Here is a 27,545-nt window from a genome sequence, read left to right as displayed (position 1 = left end):
ATATAACTCATGACTTTGACTCTGCTAATAACTGAGAGTATGTAAAGACTTGAAGGGATTTGATTGAGTAATTAATAATGAGTCATGGGTTTTTGATAGTAATTACATACTGTAGAATTCCAGATTATAGGCTATCTTTTTGCAGTTATCATTTAAGCCATTAACAGCTGTCCTCAGCTAAGACATGAATGTCTTCTTTTCCCAAGGACCTTCCAATGTAATTGTTTGTAAATTACAGCCTTGATCACTCAGGCCTCAATGAGGCGGTATTTGTAGTTAAAGATCACTTGCTAGTATTTTAGCATTGAGGTGGCCAAGAAACATCACAACATTGACATTTTTGCTGCATTATTTAATTACCCATTCTCCCAACATATCAGCTACAGTACTACCAGGTCATTCTACTGTTGTTTTACAGCAACAGAATTAACTATGTAGGAGTTACTAGGGGTGATGTATGCATTGCTGTAATAACAAAATAGTATTTATTCAAACTTCAAAGTATATTTATTATCAAAGTATGTATACATTAAACAACTTTGAGATTCATCTTCTAACAGGCAGCCACGAAACAAAAGGCCACCCCCGCCCAAAATGTCTGACACCCAGTGTGCAGAAATAAAAACCACATCGTGCCCATAAAAAAGAACCATTAAAAAAAGAATAAAATAACACAATGTGCAATGAAAAAAAAATCGTGCAAACAGTAACTGCAAGCAAATAGTGCTTCTGAACTGCTCTGCGAAGAGTTCCGTAGTTCCATGCAGAGCCAAGTAAATGTTGTGGAGCAGAGATCTGGCCCTGATACCCTGAACTTTTCAATCTAGCCTGGCACTTAACTTTCTGTCCATACATCGGGCTCTGCCTCTTCACGCAGCAATTTGAACTGGCCCACCCCTCGCCTTGGGCCTCAATTCCTTGACCTTTGCAGTCTGGCCCAGTGCTTAAATCTCCGTCTGAACAACTGATTCACTCATGTTGATGTGCTCCGGGGCCTAGACCCTGCACCTTTGATTCGGCCTGTGCCCAACCTTTCACACTCCTCCATGCTCTCAGTAACGGGACCACCGCCTCGATTCTGCCATATCAAATTGCCGCCAAGTCAATAAGTCAATAGGTGCATTTAACGTCAGAGAAATGTATATAATATACATCCTGAAATTCTTTTTCTTCACAGACATCCATGAAAACAGAGGAGTGCCCCAAAGAATGAATGACAGTTAAAATGTTAGAACCCCAAATCCCCCCTCCCAACTACCCCTCCCCCGCAAAAGCAACTGCAAGAACTGCAAGGCAATGACCAAAGTGCCCCCCCCCCACAATCCTCACCAGCAAAAACTCTCAGGTGTACAGCAAAGCATCAATAGACAGTCTTGTGGTACCCCAAAAACTACTCATTCACCCAATAATTAGATATTTCACAGGCTCCGTGTGTGTGTGTGTGTGTGTGTGTGTCTCTCTCCCCCTCCCTCCCTCCCCTCTCCCCCTCCCAAAAAGAGGTGAACCCTTTTCATAGTGAGAGGGAGACATAACAAACAGCTTGCTGATTTACAATGTTAAAAGTCTGTTGCGTTCCTTTTTCTGAGCTCTGCGCCCAGGGAGTGGGCACCATAAAGGTTCAGCTCTCCAGACATGCAACCCCATCAGCTAACCCGCTGCTCTTGATGTTCCATGTACTCCTGCAACGCTTCAGTCAGGGGCACCGGCCTAGAATCAGCACATCCCCAGAGCCACGAAATCCTGGAACCCTGAAGGTACGCTCATCTTCCAGGCTGTGTCCTTGAGATACTAAAAAGCGGCTGGTCGTGAGGCCCTGAGAGCAGGTCCCATTCCCACAAAGAACCAAAGTCAGAGTGTAACTCCAGGTCATGGTCTTCGAGAGAACCCCCGCAGCACAATGAAAAAGAAAAAAAGAGATATCAAAGATAGAAATTTTCTGAAAATGCAAGCAAAGAAGTTGCTGTTTAGCGCCTTCTAACTTCACCCTGCCGGAGGGAAGTCAGATTCTTACTGTTTGCCAGAGAAAGTGTGGTTAACAAAGTATTTAGTTGCTATCTTTGTTTTGTTATCCACTAGATAGAAGTCGCTGATGTTCACCAGCACCATCTTAAACCGGAAGTAAAGGTTTGTCCTCGAAGGAAGCCATGCATTCGATGAGTTGCTCATTAAAATGTTAAAGTAGGCTGTAATTTAGGATGGGTTTGGCCTCTAAGGAAGCTGTGTATTGGACGAGTGGCTTATTAAACTGTTACACAAGTTGGCAGTAATTTAGGATGGGATCTACCAAATGTTGTTAGAGGTATTAAGTCTCATGGTTCTGGCGTCATGTAGGTCACATCACTCCATTTCTGTGTATTTCCTGTGGTAGTGTGAGTTAGTCAATATGGCCCCCTGCTGGTTGACAAAGCAGAGGTAGAAATTGTTAGGTCGGTCTCTTTTTATGTATGAAATTAAGAAAATATAACATTTAAAAGAAAAAGCAAAAGAATTTGAAGGCAAAAAGAATGCACACCAATTTCTACAAATCCGAATGTGTGTAGTATTCCATTACTTTTAATATTTTACATTGCCAAAGTTGCTTCTGTTCATTACTTGAATCAGAAATCCGTGGGAGTAGATGATCTAGAGTTATGCTCTAACTACTAAAGTGGGAGCATTCAACTATTGAAAATGCTGTTTCTCAAATGAAATGTTAAACCAATGAAGTGGATTTACAAGATTGCAATAAGACGGTAAGTGCTGCACATACTCGGCAGTAGCTCTTCTAAGTGGTTATTGACCTGAGATGTTAACTTTGATTTTCTCTTCTGCCTGACTATTTCCAGTATTTTCTATTTTTATTTCACATTTCCAGATGTCTATTTCTTTTCTCTTGGTGCTTGAAGAAGAAAATAAAACTTTGTAGTGTCCTTTCATTTTATAAAAGTTTATCTTTCACCTGCCTTTACTGGTTTAGTAAAGCTTTCATTTCTAGTCATTTATTCCATGGTGTAAAAGATGGTTGTCACTTTTCTTTGTGTTGCCCTACATTACATTAGTAATTTTGAAGAGAATTATTATTTGCTGAGGTTTTTCCTGGGCATTCTGAGGTTGGGAAATGTTTTGTAAATACAGAATCTTTTCTTTGCATAAAAGTGGTTCAGTAGTATTTTATACTTACTGTACAAGCTGTTTCTTAACATGAAAGGTAATCAATTTTAGTTGAGCTTTTCTAGTCATTTAAGATTCCTGGCTTGCGGTTTGCTGCTATGGGCTTTTTATCTGGGAGTTGTATAGAAATCTTTTAGATTTAGTAATACGAAGAATTAAAATACAGTTTTTGATTTGTGCTCATACAATTACTTTAACAGTTTTATTACAAGATGCAGATTATTTTATGAGCCAAATATTTTAAGTAATTTTAAGTTCTTATAAATATCATAAATTGCTCTTTAGTTTCTAATCATTTTATTTGCTCAAGTCCAATTGGGTTCCATGGTGGTGTGAAGAGGAAGTAATTTAAATGCATTGCTTCCTGTTCCATGTTATTTCTTTTTGTCGCTGATCTGCGACCTTTAATAGGAAAATGTCCAAACACACTTCATGCGAAAGCTATCAAACAATATCTAACATTGGACTACCATAAAAAAAGGTTAGGATTGACGTTCAAGGAAGTTGTTAAGGAGGGGAATCTCAGAATTTCTACCCTAATGAGCTTGAGTCATAGCGAACCTAGGTGGGGAAAAATTGAAATTGGGAGTGATCAAGGAATAGTGGAGATTGCAAAGATTGGGAGAGGCTAATTTTTGAAAGGATTTGAGTAACTTTTTAAAGATGATCATGCGTTTAAATAAAAAACAGTAAAGATAACCAAGCACTGAATTGCTGAATTATTAGCACTTTGACTGATTTCAAATTGCTAGAAACACTTAAAAGAAACAATGAACTTAATTACTCTTTTGTAACCATGTAATTTTCTTTGATTATAGATGTTGAATTGAGTATTTAAATGAGATGAGAGACAGAAATTAATGAACAAGTCTGCAAGTAGGGTTTAATATGTACTTAATTTGCACCAGTGTTTCCCAACCTAAAGCTCTTTCATAGTTGCCGACATCCCCCTAAAGCACCTTCATACTTGACAATGCCTCTTTTAGGCCCAATGTACTTTCTGTTGCCACAAAGTGTAAAAACATGTCTACCAAAACAACAGGAATTCTGCAGATGCTGGAAATTCAAGCAACATACATCAAAGTTGCTGGTGAACGCAGCAGGCCAGGCAGCATCTGTAGGAAGAGGCGCAGTCGACGTTTCAGGCTGAGACCCTTCGTCAGGACTAACTGAAGGAAGAGTGAGTAAGGGATTTGAAAGCTGGAGGGGGAGGGGGAGATGCATCTACTTATCAAATCCCTTACTCACTCTTCCTTCAGTTAGTCCTGACGAAGGGTCTCGGCCTGAAACGTCTACTGCGCCTCTTCCTACAGATGCTGCCTGGCCTGCTGCGTTCACCAGCAACTTTGAAACATGTCTACCATATATTTTTCTGCTTTAAATTTGTATTTGTCTTTAAACCTAGTTTACACAGTACCTGTGTGCTGTACAGCAGCTTCAAAATCAATGTGATCTCTGAGCTAGATGGCTTTTAGCTGAAATATCTGGTTCAAGTTTTGATACCCATAGACTTAAGTCCCTGCGCTTAATGTCCAAGTGGTTTCTGTTTTTTGTGGGTATGTGGTTCACTGCACTGATGCCTCTTTCAACAAAGTAGGAGGATGGAAATGCAATGAAGAGCAGTTTGGCTCTTCTCCAAGGACCCGGAAACTACGTAGGACAGTGCAGCCACATACCATAACATCTGACAATTTTGAAAAGCATTTTTGCTTCTTCATTTTGAATTCCGATAATTTCTTCTTGCAAGCTCTCTTCTTGTTCTTCCACCCTGCAAAAAAAAAAATGGGTTAATTACCCAGTCTGGAATTTCCAGGTCATTCAAATCCTTGAATCGATTCTGAAAATCCTTCAGTGACTGCAAATCACCATCTGTGAAAGAGAGTGCCATACTTACCATGCAGAGAAACTGCAAGAACCTTCTTCTCCCAGTGTTTTGCTTATATTTCCAGTTTGCCAATAAAAGTGGACACTGCACTTTTTGCCTGGATTAAATTGAATTTCTCATCCTGCAGTGTCATATTTATAATGTTCATTTTGTCATACAGATTGGCTAGATATGTCACATCTCCATGTAGAAGTTCAGTCAGTTTTGTTTTCCAAGCTTTTGTTGACTTTGATCAAAAATTCAACCATGGTCTCATAATCTCCAAAGATGGTTCTTGAGCACACATATTAAGCTGAGGTCACTTTAGAACATAGAACAGTACAGCACCGTACAGGCCCTTTGGCCCACAATGTTGTGCTGGCCCTTAAACCCTGCCTCCCATAGAACCCCCCACCTTAAATTCCTCCATATACTTGTCTAGTAGTCTCTGTGTATCTGCCTCCACCACTGACTCAGGCAGTGCATTCCACGCACCAACCACTCTCTGAGTAAAAAACCTTCCTCTAATATCCCCCTTGAACTTCCCACCCCTTACCTTAAAGCCATGTCCTCTTGTATTGAGCAGTGGTGCCCTGGGGAAGAGGTGCTGGCTGTCCACTCTATCTGTTCCTCTTAATATCTTGTATACCTCCATCATAGAAACATAGAAAATAGGTGCAGGAGTAGATCATTCGGCCATTCGAGCCTGCACCGCCATTCAGTATGATCATGGCTGATCATCCAACTCAGAACCCTGTATCTGCCTTCTCTCCATACCCCCGATCCCTTTAGTCACAAGGGCCATATCTACCTCCCTCTTAAATACAGCCAATGAACTGGCCCCAACTGTTTCCTGTGGCAGAGAATTCCACAGATTCACCACTCTGTGTGAAGAAGTTTTTCCTCATCTCGGTCCTAAAAGGCTACCCCTTTATACTCAAACTGTGACTCCTCGTTCTGGACTTCCCCAACATCGGGAACAATCTTCCTGTGTCTAGCCTGTCCAATCCCTTTAGAATTTTTTATGATTCAATCAGATCCCCCCTCAATCTTCTAAATTCCAGTGAGTATAAGCCTAGTCGATCCAGTCTTTCATCATATGAAAGTCCTGCCATCCCAGGAATCAATCTGGTGAACCTTCTTTGTACTCCCTCTATGGCAAGAACGTCTTTCCTCAGATTAGGGGACCAAAACTGCACCCAGTACTCCAGGTGTGGTCTCACCTTGTACAACTGCAGCAGTACCTCCCTGCTCCTGTACTCGAATCCTCTTGCTATGAATGCCAGCATACCATTCGCCTTTTTCACCACCTGCTGTACCTGCATGCCCACTTTCAATGACTGGTGTATAATGACACCCAGGTCTTGTTGTACCTCCCCTTTTCCTCATCGGCCACCATTCAGTTAATAATCTGTTTTCCTGTTTTTGCCACCAAAGTGGATAACCTCACATTTATCCACATTAAATTGCATCTGTCATGAATTTGCCCACTCACCTAACCTATCCAAGTCACCCTGCATCCTCTGAGCATCCTCCTCACAGCTAACACTGCCGCCCAGCTTCATGTCATCTGCAAACTTGGAGATGCTGCATTTAATTCCCTCGTCTAAGTCATTAATATATATTGTAAACAGCTGGGGTCCCAGTACTGAGCCTTGCGGTACCTCACTAGTCACTGCCTGCCATTCTGAAAAGGTCCCGTTTATTCCCACTTTTGCTTCCTGTCTGCCAACCAATTCTCTATCCGCATCAATACCATACCCCCAATACCGTGTGCTTTAAGTTTGCACACTAATCTCCTGTGTGGGACCTTGTCAAAAGTCTTTTGAAAATCCAAATATACCACATCCACTGGTTCTCCCCTATCCACTCTACTAGTTACATCCTCAAAAAATTCTGAGATTCATCAGACATGATTTTCCTTTCACAAATCCATGCTGACTTTGTCCGATGATTTCACTGCTTTCCAAATGTGCTGTTATCTTTGATAACTGACTCTAGCATTTTCCCCACCACCGATGTCAGGCTAACCGGTCTATAATTCCCCGGTTTCTCTCTCCCTCCTTTTAAAAAGTGGGGTTACATTAGCCACCCTGCAATCCTCAGGAACTAGTCCAGAACTTAAAGAGTTTTGAAACATTATCACCAATGCATCCACTATTTTTTGGGCTACTTCCTTAAGCACTCTGGGATGCAGACCATCTGACCCTGGGGATTTATCTGCCTTTAATCCCTTCAATTTACCTAACACCACTTCCCTACTAACATGTATTTCCCTCAGTTCCTCCATCTCTCTAGACCCTCTGTCCCCTACTATTTCCGGAAGATTATTTATGTCCTCCTTAGTGAAGACAGAACCAAAGTAGTTATTCAATTGGTCTGCCATGTCCTTGTTCCCCATGATCAATTCACCTGTTTCTGACTGTAAGGGACCTACATTTGTCTTAACCAATCTTTTTTCTTTTCACATATTTATAAAAGCTTTTACAGTCAGTTTTTATGTTCCCTGCCAGCTTTCTCTCATAATCTTTTTCTCTTTCCTAATTAAGCCCTTTGTCCTCCTCTGCTGGACTCTGAATTTCTCCCAGTCCTCAGGTGTGCCGCTTTTTCTGGCTAATTTGTATGTTTCTTCTTTGGAATTGATACTACCCCTAATTTCCCTTGTCAGCCACAGGTGCACTACCTTCCCTGGTTTATTCTTTTGCCAAACTGGGATGAACAATTGTTGTAGTTCATCCATGCGATCTTTAAATGCTTGCCATGTCTCCTCTCGGTCTCCTTCCCTCCAAAGAGTAAAGTCCTAGCTCCCTTAATCTCTGATCATAATGCATACCCTCTAAACCAGGCAGCATCCAGGTAAATCTCCTCTCTACCCTTTCCAATGCTTCCACATCCTTCCTATATAGTGAGGCGACTAGAACTGGATACAGTACTCCACGTGTGGCCTAACCAGAGTTTTATAGAGCTGCCTCATTATTCCGCGACTCTTAAACTCTATCCCTCGACTTATGAAAGCTAACACTCCATAAGCTTTCGTAACTACCCTATCTACCTATGAGACAACTTTCAGGGATCTGTGGACATGTACCACCAGATGCCTCTGCTCCTCCACACTACCAAGTGTCCTGCCATTTACTTTGTACTCTGCCTTGGAGTTTGTCCTTCCAAAGTGTACCACCTCACACTTCTCCGGGTTGAACTCCATCTGCCACTTGTCAGCCCACTTCTGCATCCTATCAATGTCTCTCTGCAATCTGCGACAATCCTCTACACTATCCAACTTTTGTGTCGTCTGCAAATTTGCCAACCCACCCTTCTACCCCCACATCCAGGTCGTTAATAAAAATCACGAAAAGTAGAGGTCCCAGAACCGATCCTTGTGGGGCACCACTAGTCACAGCCCTCCAATCTGAATGTACTCCCCTACCATGACCCCCTGCTTTCTGCAGGCAAGCCAATTTTGAATCCACCTGGCCAAACTTCCCTGGATCCCATGCCTTCTGACTTTCTGAATAAGCCTACCATGTGGAACCTTGTCAAATGCCTTACTAAAATCCATGTAGATCACATCCACTGCACTACCCTCACCTATATGCCTGGTCACTTCCTCAAAGAAATCTATCAGGCTAATAATTATTAGGCACGATCTGCCCTTCACAAAGCCATGCTGACTGTCCTTGATCAGACCATGATTCTCTAAATGCCCATAGATCCCGTCTCTATGAATCTTTTCCAACAGCTTTCCCACCACAGGCTTATGGCTCACTGGTCTATAATTACCTGGACTATCCCTACTACCTTTTTTGAACAAGGGGACCACATTCGCCTCCCTCCAATCCTCCAGTACCATTCCTGTGGACAACGAGGACATAAAGATCCGAGCCAGAGTCTCAGCAATCTCTTCCCTTGCCTTGTGGAGCAGCCTGGGGACTTATCCATCCTAATGTATTTTAACAACTCCAACATGTCCTCTCCCTTAATATCAACATGCTCCAGAACATCAACCTCACTGGTATTGTCCTCACCGTCATCAAGTTCCCTCTCATTGGTGAATACCGAAGAGAAGTATTCATTGAGGACCTCGCTCATTTCTACCGCCTCCAGGCACATCTTCCCACCTTTATCTCTAATTGGTCCTCTCTTCACTCCTGTCATCCTTTTGTTCTTCACATAATTGAAGAATGCCTTGGGGGTTTTACTTTATCCTACTCGCCAAGGCCTTCTCATGCCCCTTTCTTGCTCTCCTCAGCCCCTTCTTAAGCTCCTTTCTTGCTATCCTATATTCCTCAATAACCCCATCTTGCTTCCTAAACCTCATGTATGCTGCCTTCTTCCACCTGACTAGATGCTCCACCTCACTTGTCACCCATGGTTCCTTCACTCTACCATTCTTTATCTTCCTTACCGGGACAAATTTATCCCTAACATCCTGCAAGAGATCCCTAAACATCGACTACATGTCCATAGTACATTTCCCTGCAAAAACTTCACCCCAATTCACGCCTGCAAGTTCTAGCCTTATAGCCTCATAATTTGCCCTTCTCCAATTAAAAATTTTCTTGTCCTCTGTGGTTCTATCCTTTTCCATGATGATGTTAAAGGCCAGGGAGCGGTGGTCACTGTCCCCCAGATGCTCACCCACTGAGAGGTCTATGACCTGACCCATGACCTGTGACTTTGAACACCTCAAGGAATCCTTGGGGTTGGCAGGTTCACTGGCTCTATTTCACCATCTTGTTCTGGCCATCGCTGTACCGTTGTGTGACCTGTTTTCCGTAGATCTTTAGAGAAAGTTGAGAGGGTGTACTTGCCAACAGTTAAAAGTGGAAGTCATTTTAGGCATTCTGTCTTAAAGAGTTGTTTAGATGTGTTCTTATGAATAACACATCATTCCTAACCAGAGTATAGTACAAAACATTTATTTCTAAAGTGACAGTCAGACTATCTAGGATTATGGTCGAAGCAGAATAATAAATTAAAATTGAATTGGAACTGGTTTATTATTGTTGCATGTACTGCGATACAGTGAAAACGTTGTCTTGCATACTGTTTATACAGATGACATGAAGAATGGGGAGTAGTAGACAGTGAGGAAGACTCTCTAAGCTTGCAGCGGGATCTGCTACAGCCAGAAAAATGGGCTGAAAAATGGCAGATGGAATTCATGGCAGTCGTATAAGAGGTATTGCACTTTGGGAGGACACCCTAGGGTAGGGCTTGCAAGGTGATTGGTAGGGCACTGAGGAGTGTGGTACAATAGAGGGATCTGAGAATGCAGATGCAGAATTCCTTGGAAGTGGCATCACAGGTAGATAAGGTCAAAAAGAATGGCCCTTTTTGTACAATGGCCTTCATAAATCAAAGTATTGAGTACAGGAGATGGGGTGTTATGTTGAAGTTGTATAAGATGTTGGTGAGGCATAATTTGGAGCATTGTGTGCATTTCTGGTCACCTACCTACAGGAAAGTTATCAATAAGATTGAAAAGAGAGAATTTACAAGGGTGTTGCCAGGACTTGAGGACCTGAGTTTTGGGGAAAGGTTAAATAGGTTAGGACTTTATTCCTCAGCGCATAGGAGCATCAGGGGAGATTTTATTTGTAGAGGTATTAAAAAATTATGAGAGGTATAGATAGTGGAAAAAACTTGCTTGCATTGACCCTGAGGTTGGGTGAGACTAGAACTAGAGGTTAAGGGTGAAGGGTGAAATTTATTTTAGGGGAATTTGTTCACTCAGGGTGGTAAGAGTATGGAACAAGATGCTAGTGTAAGTGGTGGGTGTGTGTTCAGTGTCAACATATAAGAGAAAGTTGGATTGGACGTGGATGGGAGTGGTTTGGAGGGCAATGGTCTGGGACAGATTGATGGGACCAGGCTGAAGAGCATGGGCCAAAAGGCCTGTTTCTGTGTTGTAGTGTTCTGTGAATGACCAAGTCAAATCATTACACAAAGAATTAAGGTAGAATAAGTTTAAAAAAAAAATAACAGTGCAGAATAAGGTGTAACAGTGACAGAGAAAGTGACGTGCAGGTAAACAAGAGGTGCAAGATCATAACAAGGTAGATTGTGAAGTCAAGATCCCAACTTTATTGTACATTTAGTCGTCACATGACAGTGAGATAGAAGTTGTTCTTGAGCCTTGCTTTGTGGCTTTCTGACTTTATCTTCTGTCATTGGAAGAGGGGAGATGAGAAAATGGGGGGGGAGGGATCTTGGATTATGTATTAAAAGGCTTTGATTTTAAAATTCATTGTACTTCTGGGTTGTATTTGAGGAAATAAAATTCTGAATAAAACTAATTTTCAGACTGGAGTGTGGCATTTTAAAAACTCACTATAAAGTGATGCAGCAAAGCATAATATTTGAAGGGGCCAATATAGCTAGAATAGATTGGTGCCAAAAGCTTTATTTTCCATATTGCTATAAGTAACAGTTTGAATAGAGTTTTTTGGTAGAAATTTAATCTTAGCCATGATATATATTTTCCATTCCTGTCCATTATTGTTCTGTTATCTGTATGGAGCTGTTGCATTTTTCTGTTACATTTCAAAAGAAACCAATCCTCATAGAGGGATCAGTGGTGCAGAGAGTGAGTAATTTAAAGTTCGTGAGTGTTGAGATAGCTGAGGATCTAATCTGGTCCCAACTATCAATGCAGCTACAAAGAAGGCAAGACAGTGGCTTTGTTTCCTTAGGAGTTGGTTTGAAACTATAACACTCAAACGACTATAGATGTACAGTGGAGAGCATTCTGACAGGCTGCATTGCTGTCTGGTATGGAGGTGGGTGGTGGGGTGGAAGTGGGATACTGCACAGGATGGAAAGAAGCTGCAGAAGTTTGTAAAATTAGTCAGCTCCATCTTGGGTACTAGCCTCCGTAGTATCCAAGATGCCTTCAAAGAGCAGTGCCTTGGGAAGACAGTGTCTATCTTTAAGGACATCCACCACTCAGGATATGCCTTTTTCTCATTGTTTTCATCAAGAAGGAGGTACAGAAGCCTGAAGGCACACACTCAGTGATTCAGGAACAGCTTCTTCCCCTCTGCCCTATGATTCCTAAATGGACATTGAACCCATGAACATTACATCACTTTTTTTAAAATATATATTATTTCGGTCTTTGCTCTATTTTAAATTTTATTTATTTATTTATTTTCTTTCTTTCTGTATTATGTGTGCTGCTAAGTTAACACATGCTGGTGATAATAAACCTGATTCTGAAACTATATTTTAAACATTTTTTGATGCTTACAAATTCAAATATATGAAAGTAATGCAACACACATCAAAGTTGCTGGTGAATGCAGCAGGCCAGGCAGCATCTGTAGGAAGAGGTGCAGTTGACGTCGACTGCACCTCTTCCTAGAGATGCTGCCTGGCCTGCTGCGTTCACCAGCAACTTTGATGTGTGTTGCTTGAATTTCCAGCATCTGCAGAATTCCTGTTGTTTGTGTATGAAAGTAATGTTGTATTTTTCCTCATGATCTGTTTGTGGCTGTTCAAAATCTGAAGGTATGTAGTGAATTACTACACTATCGTTCATGTTTGAAGCTGACAGTAATGCCGGGACTAATGCTGGGACTAATACTTCTTTTGTTTTACTTTTAGGATCAATTTGACAACATAGAGAAACACACACAATGGGGAATTGACTTCTTGGAAAAATATACTAAATTTGTTAAAGAGAGACTTGACATAGAGCAAAGCTATGCAAAACAGTTAAGGTAAGATGGTGTGCTGAGTGACTATTTTGTCAGAACTGTGTTGTGTAACCATTGCCGAAATTTGATTGTGGCCATTCAGTGTTCCAGGGCTTAGCTGTTTCAGACTTGATAAGGGGTGGGAGATATTTCGTTACTGATTAGGGATTATATCACAACTGAACTTAGAAAATCTTGGAGGGTTCATCTAGCAAGACCAAAGAGGTTGAACTCAGAAGTATGAAAGGTGCAGTCACTATGATGGGCATCCCAGTAGTCACTGGGCGATAGAGAAACTGGCATGCAGGCCAATGATGGAACGATGTTAAAATAACAGGTTTATGTAATGTGTAATTTTAATTGCCCAAGTAATATCTGGGACTCTTTGTGCAGGGGCTTAGACGAGGCAGAACTTGGGTGCATCCAGGAGAGTTTCTTGAAATAATATGTACAGTTGCAATTAGTTTGTGAACCCTTTACATTTACCTGGTTTCTGCATTAATTACTTATAAAATATGGTCTGATCTTCATCTATGATTTATTAATAGACAAACACGATCTGTTAAACTCATAAAAACACAAACAATTGTACTACTTCTCATTAAAACTGAGTGCATTTAAACAATCACAGTCTAGGTTCAAAAAAGTATGTGAACCTCTGAGGTAATGCCTTCTTCAAAAGCTATTTGGAGTCAGGTGTTCCAATCAATGAAATGAGATTGGAGCTGTGAATTGCAGAGGTACACTGCCTTATTTTTAAAAAAAGACACACAAAGTCAGGTTACTGACAGAGCCTGCTGTTCTCAAGAAAGATCTTTTTCCGTGCAAGATGCCTCATTCAAAACAGCTTTCAGAGGACCTTAGAAGATGAATTGTAGAGATGCATGAAGCTGTAAAGGGCTACAAAAGCATTCCTAAAGGCCTGAGTGTTCATCAGTCTAAAGTAAGAGAAATTGTCCACATATGGAGGAAATTCAGTACCGTTGCTACTCTCCCTAGGAGTAAGCTTCCTGAAAAGATGACACCAAGAGCACAACATGCAATGTTGAAGAAGGTGAAAAAGAACACAAGGGTAACAGCAAAACACCTGCAGAAATCTCTAAAACTTGCTAAAGGCTCTGTTTACATGTTGACTATAAGAAAAACACTGAACAAGAATGGTATTCATGGAAGGACATCATGGAGGAAACTACTGCTCTCTTTAAAAAAAAATAATAATAATAATATTGCTGGGCAATTCAAGTTTGCAAAAGACCACCTGGATGTTCCACAGTGTTTCTGGGACAATGTTCTGTGGACAGATGAGACAAAAGTTGAACTTTTTGGCAGAAATGCCTGTCACTGTTTGGAGGAAAAAGGGCACTGCACACCAACACCAAAACCTCATCTTAACTGTGAACAACACACACTAAATGCTGGAGGAACTCAAGCAGGCCAGGCAGCATCTATGGAATTGAGTACAGTTGATGTTTCAGGCCGAGACTCTTCAGCAGGACTGGAGCATGGTGGAAGGAGCGTCGTGGTTTGGGGCTTCTTTGCTGCTTCAGGGCCTGGACATCTTGCAATCATTGAGGGAACAATGAATTCAAAAGTATATCAAGATATTTTACAGGAGAATGTCAAGGTAGTGGCCTGAAGCTTAATAGAAGTTGGATGATGCAACAAGACAGTGATCCGAAACACAAGAGTAAATCAACAACAAGGTTTTTAAAAGAAGAAAATTTGTGTTTTGGAATGGCCAAGCTCGAATCCAGACCTAACCCAATTGAAGAGGGCTGCTCATTCTGAAATATTGATGAACTGAAACAGTTTCTTATGGAGGAATGGTCTAAAATTGTGCAAGTCTGATCAGCAGTTACAGGAAATGTTTGGTGGTGGTTATTGCTGCTAAAGGAGGTTCTACCAGTTATTAAATACAAGGGTTCACATACTTTTCCAGCCTGGACTCTGAATGATTAGACAATTGTTTGCATGCTATTAGTTTAGACAGATTGTCTATTATTCTGACTTGGATGAAAATCGGACCACATTTTATGAGTAATTAATGCAGAAAACCATGTAGTAGCAAAGGGTTCAGACTTTTTCTTTCATCTGTAAATGGATGAACTAGAGAAGTGGCCATACCGGACTTTGTACTAGGAGGTGAGCCTGGTCAGGTGATGAAAAGTTCAGTGATCATAAGTTTGTGATCATAATTTTAAGATAGTTATGGACAAGGAGAAGATGGTCCTTGAGAGGCAATGCTAAATTGCAGGAAGACGGATTACAATAGTGTTGGGGAGAAACTAGTTTGCAGGTGGCTATTTTGGAGTAAATTCACGTATGATATGGGGAGTCCTTTAAAAGCTATTGGATGAAGTTCAGGACCAGCATCCTCCTGCAAAGATAAAAGGTACAAATGGCAAGGTTTGGAACCTTGGAAGATACGAGACATTTTAAGTTTAATCAAAAAGAGAAAGAAAGCATATATAAGTTTTAGCAACACACAAGATGCTAGAGGAACTCAGTGGGCCGGGCAATATCTATGGAAGGAAATGAACAGTTGATATTTCAGGCAGGAAAGTAAGAGGACAGAAGCGAGGATAAAAAGGTGGGGTGGGGGGGGGGAAGAGGAGAAGCAAAAGTTGGCAGATAATAGTTGAGTTCAGGTGAGGGGGGAAGGTAAAGGCAAATAAAATAGTCACACTAAGAGGCATCTAGACAGGCGCATGACCAAGTATGATACAGACCTATATGTAAGCATATGGAATTTGTTAGATTAAAATCAAAGTCAGCACAGACAAGTGGTCTGAAGTTTCTTTTTCCGTGCTGTACCATTTTACATATGTTCTGTTCTATGCTGTATAGACCAAAATATTTTGAAAGAAACTTTCAAAGCATTTGAGTTTTAATGTTTTGTTTTTCTCCAGATTTTTCTATATTGGCAGATTTAACATTTGAATTTTGAATATTTTCTTTGTATAATTTTCCATGAAGAGTTTAAAAACATTTTAAAAAGAAACCAGCTAAGAAGGATCCTTTATTGAAGAATGCTTGCCTTTTTAGTAAAGATTAACTTAAATATTGATTCTACTGTTCCAAATAATCTTATGTAATTGATTCTTTGTATGTGGCAGGCACTCTAGATGGCTGCAATAAATTTGGGAACAATTTGCTCTAAGACTGACCATGCTGTTCACAAACACAATGAGCTGTTTGTTTGCAATGAGTGATTTGATACTTCCATTGCTTCGCTTGGTTGCCATTCTATCATAACTAACAGGGTTTACACTTTTTATTATACTATACACTAATGTTCTTGCTAACAGTCTTTTTGATCTTATGAGAAGAATGAAAGTGGCAGTTTTGAAATTTTAAGCAGTTACTTGTAAGTATGCATAATAAGTCGACAAAATAGGTTTAAAATCTCAATATTATATGTACAGTTCATTTACAGATGAAAATATCTTTCATGATTAACAAGTTTTTGGTCATTATTAAACTTGTGGTACAGTTTCTTCTCGGTAAATAAATCAAAATCTTTAATGAATTCCAATTGGACCTGAGTGCCCAAGTGCAAGATTCGTTGAAGGTTAATATGCAGATATTCCAGGCAATTAGAAAAATATTTAATGCAAGGAGAATTGAAGACAATAGATTTTGTTTCACTTGTATAGGATTGATGTGATAATGTCATAAGAACATAAGGAATAAGAGCAGGAGTAGGCCATCTGGCCCATCGAGCCTGCCCTGCCATTCAATAAGATCATGGCTGATCTGTCCTAAACTCAGCTCCGTCTACCTGCCTTTTCCCCATAATCCTTAATTCCCTTACTATGTATAAACCTATCTAACTGTATCTTAAATATATTTACTGAAGAAGCCTCAACTGCTTCCCTGGGCAGAGAATTCCACAGATTCACCACTCTCTGGGGAAAAACAGTTTCTCCTCATCTCCGTCCTAAATCTTCTGTCCTGAATCTTGAGGCAATGTCTCCTAGTTCTAGGCTTACCTACCAATGGAAACAACTTTCCTACTTCTATCTCGTCTACCCCTTTCAAAATTTTGTATGTTTCTATAAGATCCCCTCTCATTCTTCTGAATTTCAGAGAGTATAGTCCCAGGTGACTGAATCTCTCCTCGTAGGTTAACCCCTTCATCCCAGGAATCAACCTGGTGAACCTACTCTGCACTGCCTCCAAAGCCAGTATATCCTTCCTCAAGTATGGAGACCAGAACTGCACACAGTACTCCAGGTACGGCCTCACCAGTACCCTGTATAGTTGCAGCATGACCTCCCTGCTCTTGAATTCAATCCCTCTAGCAATGAAGGCCAACATTCCGTTTGCCTTCTTAATAACCTGTTGTACCTGCAAGCCAACTTTTTGTGATTCATGAACAAGCACTCCCAAGTCCCTCTGCACAACAGCATGCTGAAATCTTTCACCATTTAAATAATAATCTGCGCTTCTATTATTCCTTCCAAAGTGGATGATCTTGCATTTACCAACGTTGTATTCCATCTGCCAGACCTTGGCACACTCACTTAACCTATCTATATCCCTCTGCAGACTCTCCACCTCCTCTGTACAATTTGCTTTTCTACTCAGTGTCATCAGCAAATTTTGCTACGCTACACTCAGTCCCCTCTTCCAAACCATCAATGTAAATGGTAAACAGCACCGACCCCTGTGGTACCCCCCTCACCACCGAGTGTCTAGATTACAGTGTGCAGTAATGTCTCACTATTTGAGGAAGAATGTTAAGATGTTGAAGCAATTCAGAGAATGCTTTTTGGACATATAATGAACAGGTTTTCTTGTGAAGAAAGATTGGTTAGCTAGAATTCAGAAGAGTTGGTGCTGATTTGATTGAAACACACGAGATCCTCAGGAGCCTTGTCAAGTTCAAAGTAAATTTATTATCAAAATACATACATGTCACCTTATGCAACCCTGAGATTGAAATGTGAGATTGATGTTGCGATCAGAGCCGTCATGATCTTGTTAAATGGTGGAGTAGGCTTGAGATGAGTGGTGTACTTGTGCCCTTCTAATTGCTTTTGATCAGACAGTGGCTAGAGATATTCATCTTTACCTGGAAAAAATGCTTGCAACAAAAGGATGGGGTGCTACAGTAGCATAGCAATTTGCATGACTCAATTACATCTCAGGGTGTTGGAATTTGCAGTTCAATTCTGGCATCCTCTGTTAGAAGTTTGTATCTCCTCATGTGTGCGTGTGTTTCCTCCAGGTGCTCTAGTTTCCTCCCACAGTCCAAAGACCTACCAGTTAGTAGTAGGTTAATTGGTCATTGTTAATTGTCTTGTGATTGGGCCAGATTAAATAGGTGAGCTGTGTGGCTCGTTGAGCCAGAAGGGCCTGTTCTGTGCTGATATTGGGTGGAATGATGCAGATTATGTATAGGTTCCAAGATTGGAAGTCATCTGAAAGATTATAGACATTTTGGGAGATTTGAAGATGAATTTTTTTTGTTTTAGGTTTATAAAGACAGAAGTGTGGGTAAAGATGATGTATTGTGGTGGCAATGTTCATTGTGATTGGGAGGGGAACAATCAAGCAAAAGATGAGATTGGAAAGTGGTGTAGCGTTCTCATGAAGAATCTACTATGAGGATGGAAGCATTTAATCTTCTCATGAAGCATCTGAACTCTATAGAAAGGCTATGAAAAGAGTGAATTTTGTTTTGCACTTGGGCATATAATACTTGATCAAAGATCCTGTATGGCTGAGCTGTTAAAACCTTTCTAAATGATCATCTTTGGCATTTAATGAGTGCTTTCTCTTCAGTGAGCAAAAATGTTCGTTATCAAGGATTAAACACAAACACTATTATAATAAACAATCTGCTAAATAATTCAACCCATCGGAGTCCCATTGTAGCTACAATAGTAAACCTGGGCCTATCTCTTAAATATAATGGTCATTATGCTAAAGCGTGGTCATCTGACATAGTCCTATTTGTTAATTTATAAAACTAGATGCAGATATTTATATTATCAACCCAAAGCATAAAGGTATGGAGAAGAGACAGCTTTTTTAGATCTTAGTAATTATTGTTAGAGATGTTTGTTCAATGTAAAAAATATTTAGAGACTTTATTTTTTTTCTTTCTTAGCAGTTTGCTAAACAGTGGTGGCTTGAGGAGTGAAGAGAATGAAAATAGAGATTTCCAAAGTTGCATTGGTTCTAGAAAGTGACAGTTGCTTAGTTACAGATTAGTTTGTGACTAAATACAAAGTTATGCATTTGATTTGGGTCTTGTTTTGTTAGTGCAGAACTTGAATTCAAATGTGCAAAAAGAATTATAAATTTTGGGGAGAAAGATAAAGATGCTGCAGAATCATGCCATTCATTCAAGTCGTGAAGATTCAAACTAAATGTATGGTTGAATTGATCAAACAATCAACCATTTAATAGCTAACTATTTTAATCACATTTCTGTAGTGATCAAATACATCAAAATTATGAAATGTAGGATTAAAAAATGATATGTGCCACATCAAGGTTGAAAATAGTGACATTGGTAATACGTGAATGTACAACCTGGCTAATAATTCAAAAGATTGCATTTTAGTGTGAGTTTCAATCCTCAAACATACTGTTTGATCAATGCAATTCATATAAACAGCCCATTGCCTTTGTATCAATTTTAGGAATTTTAATCAATTTCTATAGTATGTTAAATCTTATTAAGCTCACAATAATCAAGAGTGTAAGTCTCCTTTCAATAACCTGATAATTTTTAATGCCTTACCAGTCTTGCTCAGAAATTGAACAATTTAAGCCGCCAATCTTATCCTTTTTATGAACTTTTTTAAATAAAAAAAAAATCACATTTGGGGCGTTTGGATGTTTTAAACACTTACTTTGTTCTATTTTCTCCTTTTCCTTTAACTTTAGTTTTTTTTCTCCTCCATCTTGTGTTTTTCATGTTTCTTTTTCAGTCCTAAAATCTCAGTAGTTTGGGGATTATGCTATTGGTTTTATTATTGACTTTCTTTCAGTTCTAACCAATTATACCACAGATATGTTTTTGATTTGATGGATGAACACAATATTTTAACCCCTGTGCAAAGTGTGCTTTGGTACCAAGAGCTAATCTTTACACAGTTATGAACATAAATACACATATGCAATGGTCTTAATGAGAGAACCTGAGATTTGCAGTGCACTGTGATGTTGGACATTATAAATGCTACACTATCACTATGAGTACTGGAGATGAGTCTTAGTTGTCAAATACAAATACTAAAATTATCTGAAGATTAGATTGCAAGTAAAATATTGTGTGACCTATTTAGAACCATAGAGCATTATAGCATAGAAACAGGCCTTTTGGCCCTTGGATGTGCTGAACCATTTTTTCTGCCTAGTCCCACTGACCTGCTCCTGGACCATATCCCTCCATACACCTCTCATCCATGTACCTGTCCAAGTTTTTCTTAAATGTTAAAAGTGAGCCCGCATTTACCACTTCATCTGGCAGCTCATTCCACACTTCCACCACTCTCTGTGTGAAGAAGCCTCCCCCAATGTTCCCTTTAAACTTTTCCCCCTTCACCCTTAACCCATGTCCTCTGTTTTTTTCTCTCCCCTGGCCTCCGTGGAAAAAGCCTGCTTGCATTCACTCTATCTATACCCTTCCTAATTTTTTATACCTCTATCAAATCTTCCTTCGTTCTTCTATGCTCCTGGGAATAAAGTCCTAACCTACTCAACCTTTCTCTGTAACTCAGTTTCTCAAGTCCCGGCAACATCCTTGTAAACCTTCTCTGCACTCTTTCAACCTTATTAATATCCTTCCTGTAATTTGGTGACCAAAACTGTACATAATACTCCAAATTCGGCTTCACCAATGCCTTGTATAACCTCGCCTTATACAACCTCACCATAATGTTCCAACTCTTATATTCAATACTTTGATTTATAAAGGCCAATGTACCAAAAGCTCTCTTTACGACCCTATCTAACTGTGATGCCACTTTTAGGGAATTTTGTATCTGTATTCCCAGATCCCTCTGTTCTTCTGCACTCAGTGCCCTACCATTTACCTTGTATGTTCTACCTTGGTTTGTCCTTCCAAAGTGCAATGCCTTACAGTTGTCTATATTAAACTCCATCTACCATTTTTCAGCCCATTTTCCAGCTGGTCCAAATCCCTCTGCAAGCTTTGAAAACCTTCCTCACTGTCCACTAAACCTCCAATCCTTGTATCATTAGCAAATTTGCTGATCCAATTTACCACATTATCATCCAGATCACTGATATAGATGACAAATAACAATGGAGCCAGCACTGATCCCTGTGGCACACCACTAGTCACAGGCCTCCACTCAGAGAAGCAATCCTCCACTACCACTCTCTGGCTTCTTCCACTGAGCCAATGCCTAATCCAGTTTAGTACCTCTCCATGTATACCTAGCGACTGAATCTAACTAACTAACCTCCCATGCAGGACCTTGTCAAAGACCTTACTGAAGTCCAGGTAGACAACATCCACTGCCTTCCCTTCATCCACTTTCCTGATAACCTCCTCAAAAAACTCTTAATAGATTGGTTAAACATGATCTACCATGCACAAAGCCATGTTGACTCTCCCTAATAAGCCCCTGTCTACTCAAATACTTGTAGATCCTATCTGTCAGTACTCCTTCCAATAATTTACCTACTACCGACGTTAAACTTACTGGCCTATAATTTCCCGGATTACTTTTAGAACCTTTTTTAATAACGAAATAACATGAGCTATCCTCCAATCCCCTGGCACCTCACCCGTAGATACTGACATTTTAAATATATCTGTCAGGGCCCCTGCAATTTCAACACTAGTCTCCTTCAAGGTCTGAGGGAATACCCTGTCAGGTCCTGAGGATTTATCTACTCTGATTTACCTCAAGATAGCAAGCACCTCCTCCTCCTCAATCTGTATAGGTTCCATGACCTCACTACTTGTTTGCCTTATTTCCAATGACTCCATGCCAATTTCCTTAGTAAATACAGGTGCAAAAAACCCATTTAAGATCTCCCCCATTTCTTTTGGTTCCATACATAGCCGACCACTCTGATCTTCAAGAGGACCAATTTTATCTCTTACTATCCTTTTGCTCTTAATATACCTGTAGAAGCTCTTTGGATTATCCTTCACCTTGACTGCCAAAGCAACCTCATGCCTTCTTTTAGCCCTCCTGATTTCTTTAAGTATTTTTTTTTGCACTTTTTATACTCCTCAAGCACCTTATTTTCTCCCTGTTTCCTGTACATGTCATACATCTCTCTCCTCTTTATCAGAGTTCCAATACCCCTTGAGAACCAAGGTTCCTTATTCTTATTCACTTTGCCTTTAATCCTGACATGAACATACAAACCCTGCACTTTCAAAATTTCTCCTTTGAAGGCCTCCCACTTACCAATCACATCCTTGCCAGAGAACAACCTGTCCCAATCCACGCTTTTTAGATCCTTTCTCATTTCTTCAAATTTGGCCTTTTTCCAGTTTAGAACCTCAACCTGAGGACCAGATCTATCTTTATACATGATCAAGTTGAAACTAATGGTGTTATGATCACTGGAACCAAAGTGTTTTTCCTACACACACTTCCATCACCTGTCCTAACTGGTTTCCTAATAGGAGATCTAATATTGCATCCTCCCTAGTTGGTACCTCTATATATTGATTTAGAAAACTTTCCTGAACACATTTTACAAACTCTAACCCGTCTAGACCTTTAACAGTATGGGAAGCCCAATCAATATGTGGAAAATTAAAATCCCCTACTATCACAACTTTATGTTTCCTGCAGTTGTCTGCTATCTCTCTGCAGATTTGCTCCTCCAATTCTCGCTGACTATTTGGTGGTCTATAATACAAGCCCATTAATGTAGTCATACCTTTCCTGTTTCTCAGCTCCAACCATATGGCCTTGGTAGACAAGCCCTCTAATCTGTCCTGCCTGAACATTGCTGTAACATTTTCCCTTCATTCCTCTGCCTCTATCATGTCTGAAACGTCGGAACACTGGAACATTAAGCTGCCAGTCCTGCCCCTCCTGCAGCCAAGTTTCACTAATGGCTATAATGTCGTAATTCCATCTGTCAATCCATGCCCTCAGCTCGTCAACCTTCCCCACAATACTACTTGCATTGAAATAGACACACCTCAGAAGATTATTACCACCACACACGACCCTTCTATTTGTGACTTTGCATGAACTTTTAACATCATTTATTTTCACCCCCACCCCACTATCTGCTCTGGCACTCTGGTTCCCATCCCCCTGCAAATCCAGTTTAAACCCTCCCCAAAAGCACTAACGAACCTCTCTGCAAGGATATTGGTCCCCTTGTAGTTCAGGTGTAACCCGTTTCTCTTGCGCAGGTCCCACCTGCCCCAGAAGAGGTCCCAATGATCCTGAAATCTGAAACCCTGCCCCCTACACCAGTTCCCCAGCCTTGTGTTCATCTGCCATAGCATCCTATTCTTACCCTCACTGGCACGTGGCACGGGTAGCAATTCTGAGATTACCACCTTCGAGGTCCTGCTTTTTAACTTCCTACCAAGCTCTCTATACTTACTCTTCAGGACCTCCTCACTCTTTTTTCCTATGTCATTGGTACTGATGTGCACCACGACGTCTGGCTGATCACCCTCCCACTTCAGAATGCTGTGCACGTGATCAGAGACATCCTTGACCCTGGCACCTGGGAGGCAACAAACCATCCGGGAGTCTCTGTCACAACCACAGAACCTCCTGTCTCTACCTCTAACTATCGAGTCCCCTATCACTACTGCTCTCTTCTTCTTCCACCGTCCCTTCTGCACTGCAGAACCAGACTCAGTGCCAGAGATCCGGCTGCTGCAGCTTGTCCCAGGTAAGTCATCCCCCCCAACAGTATCCAAATCGGTATACTTGTTGTTGAGGGGAATGGCCACAGGGGAACCCTGCTGTACCTGCCCTTTCCCCTTCCCTCGCCTGATGGTAACCCAATTACCTGTGCGCTGCTCCTTTGGCATAACTACCTCCCTGAAGCTACTATCTATAAACTCATTCTCCCGAATGAGCCGGAGGTCATCCAGCTCCTGCTCCAGTTCCCTAATGCAGTTTGTTAGGAGCTGCAGCTGGATGCACTTCTTGCAGGTGTCATTGTCAGGGACATCGGAGGTCTCCCTGACTTCCCGCATCCTGCAAGAGGAGCATTCTAACATCCTGTCTGGCACTCTCTCTACTCTAATCAAACAAAACAAAACTTATCGGAACCTACCCTTGCCTGTGCCTGTGCCTGTTCACACCTAAGCCTGTTGAGCCAAAGCCGTCCCACTCTGCTCCCTCTCACTACGCTGCCCACTGTATATGGTGGTCTTTTTTTAAACCTATGTTCCTCTACGTCACGCGCCTGCGCAGTCTAACCTCTTTTCCCCGAGCAGTGTAAAAAAAAAGTCTTCTCTCTGAGATTCCTTACTCCTTCTCTCTCGGCCTCTTGCTTCGATTTGTAAATCTTATCTAGCTGCCATGTAAATAAAGGATTTGTCACCTACTCACTTTCAAGTGTTCTGGAGGAAGTGAAGCACATAATAATAATAATGTATTTTTTGTGTACAGAAACCTTGTTAAGAAATATGGACCAAAACGTTCCAGTAAAGATGAAGAACCCAGGTAGGTCATGACTGAAAAAAGGTTTAAGGTGTGATTTACATTCAAGTGCAGTACAGTTCCATTTAAATACATATACACTTTAAAAAAAAAAGTGCTGGGCGGATAACATTCAGAGTTTGTGTGTTTCTTCAGTGACTGTGCAAGGAGTGCCAAGCAAAACTCACTTGCTATTTTAAAGCAGATGAACAGTAGAATAAAAAATGGTGAAAAATAATATTTTTAGCATGGTTTGTACTTATCATCATTTTATTACTTTGTTCTTCAAACTCTGGGACCATATTCTCTGATGGTTTTGAAAATTAGAGTATTTATATTCAAAAACATTACTTAAATAGTCTTATTTTTATCGTCAATGTTTTTTCTCCGATACAAAGCTGCTGACTGTTGTTGGGTTATAGTTGAGTGTCGCAATATATTAACTACGTGGCAGTATACATGGCTCAATAAAAGGAATGAGTATCAGTCTCATCCCATTTTACTCCTGTTAGTTTTGCACTTTCCAAGAAAAATAGCAGCCATTAATGAGAACTCCAGCTGTTCAAATTCAGTTCACTTAAGGGATTCTTGAACTGCTGCTTCAGTTCTGTTTCCCGTTCATAACCGTACAACAGAATGGGATTTGATCCTGGGCCACTGGCCTGTCTAATCTGATATTCCAGGGCAATGCTTGAAAGAGCTCTTAAAATAGATTAAAACTCTGTGAAATGGAGTTGTTTAATTGAAAGGGTATTTACCTGTCAAAATGGGGAAAGATGACAATTATCATAGGCATACTTCATAACTAAAATCAACATAGGTTGAATCAATACAGATGAATATACAATTCTTGGAAAGACATTTCAAATGCAGCAATGTACTAACTATTGTGCAAAGGTTTCTTGGTCCTCCAGTTCAGACATGCACAGTTACGTACCCTTTTTTTCCCAAATTGAATATCTGCTGGGAACCCAATATGATTCCCTATCCTCAGCTTTATCTTCATGCCTTATCTTTCTAGGACTGCACGTATTATGGTTTTCATCTATCACTCTGCCAAATGATTCATTGTTGTATAATTGTGGATGACAGTTTTGCAGTTTTTAAACTCAGTGATCTTCTGTCTGCAGTCATAGAACTTAAGTTATCAGGCTCAGATTATTTCCACTCTTTTGTATAGGAGCAGGAGTAGGCAACCTGGTTGGACCCACAAATCTGCCTTTCTGTTCACTATGATCCTCCTTGCTCTGTAACTTATTTTGTTTACATCATTAACATTTCCGAAGTGATATAAATCTTGCTGCAGACATTTGGTCAAGGACAACCTAGCGTTTCTATTGCTAGCGGGTGTCTGATGCTTTCCTCTAGGGATACACCTTGTTTTTACTCCCAGGAAAGTGGTGATCTCAATGGTTGTCCTTCTGCTCGGTTTACTGTCATGTGGGATTCTTGCCCTTGCAATATCTCTCTTTTTTGAGATTATGCATTGTGCTCCAACATTGGATGTTCTATGAGTCTGTAGTGGCCAGTGCGATCATGTTAAGAAATCCTGCATAAGAAATAAGGTGGATGATCTTGTTGTACAGCTACAGATTGGCAGGTATGATATTGTGGCCATCACTGAGACCTGGCTAAAGGACGCATGTCTCTGAGAGCTGAACGTCCAAGGATACACGGTGTATCGGAAGGATAAGAAGGTAGGCAGAGGGGGAGGCGTGGCTTTATTGGTAAGAAATGATATTAAATCATTAGAAAGAGGTGATATAGGATCGGAAGGTGCAGAATCTTTATGGGTTGAGCTAAGGAATAGCAGGGGTAAAAGGACCCTGATGGCAGTTATTTATAGGCCTCCAAACAGCTGCAGGGATGTGGACTACAAATTACAACTGGAAATGGAAAAGGCTTGTCAGAAGGGCAGTGTTATGATAATTGTGGGGGATTTTAACATGCGAGTCGATTGGAAAAATCAGGTTGGCACTGGATCTCAAGAGAGAGAACTTGTAGAATGTCTGCGAGATGGCTTTTTAGAACAGCTTGTTGTTGAGCCCACTAGGGGATCGGCTGTACTGGATTGGGTATTGTGTAATGAACCGGAGGTGATTGGAGAGATTGAGGTGAAGGAACCCTGAGGAGGCAGTGATCATAACATGATTGAGTTCACTGTGAAATTAGAAAAAGAGAAACCGAAATCTGATGTGTCGGTGTTTCAGTGGAGTACAGGAAACTACAGTGGCATGAGAGAGGAACTGGCCAAAGTTGACTGGAAAGAGACACTGGTGGGAAAGACAGCAGAGCAGCAGTGGCTGGAGTTTATGCGAGAAATGAGGAATGTGCAAGACAGGTATATTCCAAAAAAGAAGAAATTTTCGAATGGAAAAAGGATGCAACCGTGGTTGACAAGAGAAGTCAAAGCCAAAGTTAAAGCAAAGGAGAGGGCATACAAGGAAGCAAAAATTAGTGGGAAGACAGAGGATTGGGAAGTCTTTAAAACCTTACAAAAGGAAACCAAGAAGGTCATTAAGAGAGAAAAGATTAACTATGAAAGGAAACTAGCAAATAATATCAAAGAGGATACTAAAAGCTTTTTCAAGTATATAAAGAGTAAGACAGGTGAGAGTAGATATAGGACCGATAGAAAATGATACTGGAGAAATTGTAATGGGAGAGAAGGAGATGGCAAAGGAACTGAACAAGTATTTTGCATCAGTCTTCACTGAGGAAGACAGCAGTATACCGGACACTCAAGGGTGGCAGGGAAGAGAAGTGTGCGCAGTCACAATTACGACAGAGAAAGTACTCAGGAAGCTGAATAGGCTAAAGGTCGATAAATCTCCTGGACCAGATGGAATGCACCCTCGTGTTCTGAAGGAAGTAGCTGTGGAGATTGCGGAGGCATTAGCGATGATCTTTCAAAAGTCGATAGATTCTGGCATGGTTCCGGAAGACTGGAAGATTACAAATGTCACTCCACTATTTAAGAAGGGGGCAAGGAAGCAAAAAGGAAATTATAGACCTGTTAGCTTGACATCGGTGGTTGGGAAGTTGTTGGAGTCGATTGTCAAGGATGAGGTTACAGAGTACCTGGAGGCATATGACAAGATAGGCAGAACTCAGCATGGATTCCTTAAAGGAAAATCCTGCCTGACAAACCTATTACAATTTTTTGAGGAAATTACCAGTAGGCTAGACAAGGAAGATGCA

At 40.7% G+C, this 27,545-nt stretch overlaps 1 protein-coding gene across 2 annotated transcripts in view; it reads left to right on the top strand.

The window, feature by feature from the left end:
• Positions 1-27,545, top strand: part of fnbp1l (formin binding protein 1-like) — a 181,493-nt gene that overhangs the window by 88,886 nt on the left and 65,062 nt on the right. For both annotated transcript variants that reach the window (XM_063064635.1, XM_063064636.1), the window contains exons 2-3: positions 12,623-12,738; positions 24,315-24,368. In XM_063064635.1, the coding sequence (XP_062920705.1) occupies positions 12,623-12,738; positions 24,315-24,368 (170 nt within the window). The remainder of the gene's footprint in view (positions 1-12,622; positions 12,739-24,314; positions 24,369-27,545) is intronic.

The sequence above is a fragment of the Mobula hypostoma genome, chromosome 12 (assembly GCF_963921235.1).
Source record: "Mobula hypostoma chromosome 12, sMobHyp1.1, whole genome shotgun sequence".
NCBI lineage: Eukaryota > Metazoa > Chordata > Chondrichthyes > Myliobatiformes > Myliobatidae > Mobula > Mobula hypostoma.
Note: the sequence above shows the minus strand (reverse complement) of the source record. Positions and strands in the feature narration are given on the sequence as shown.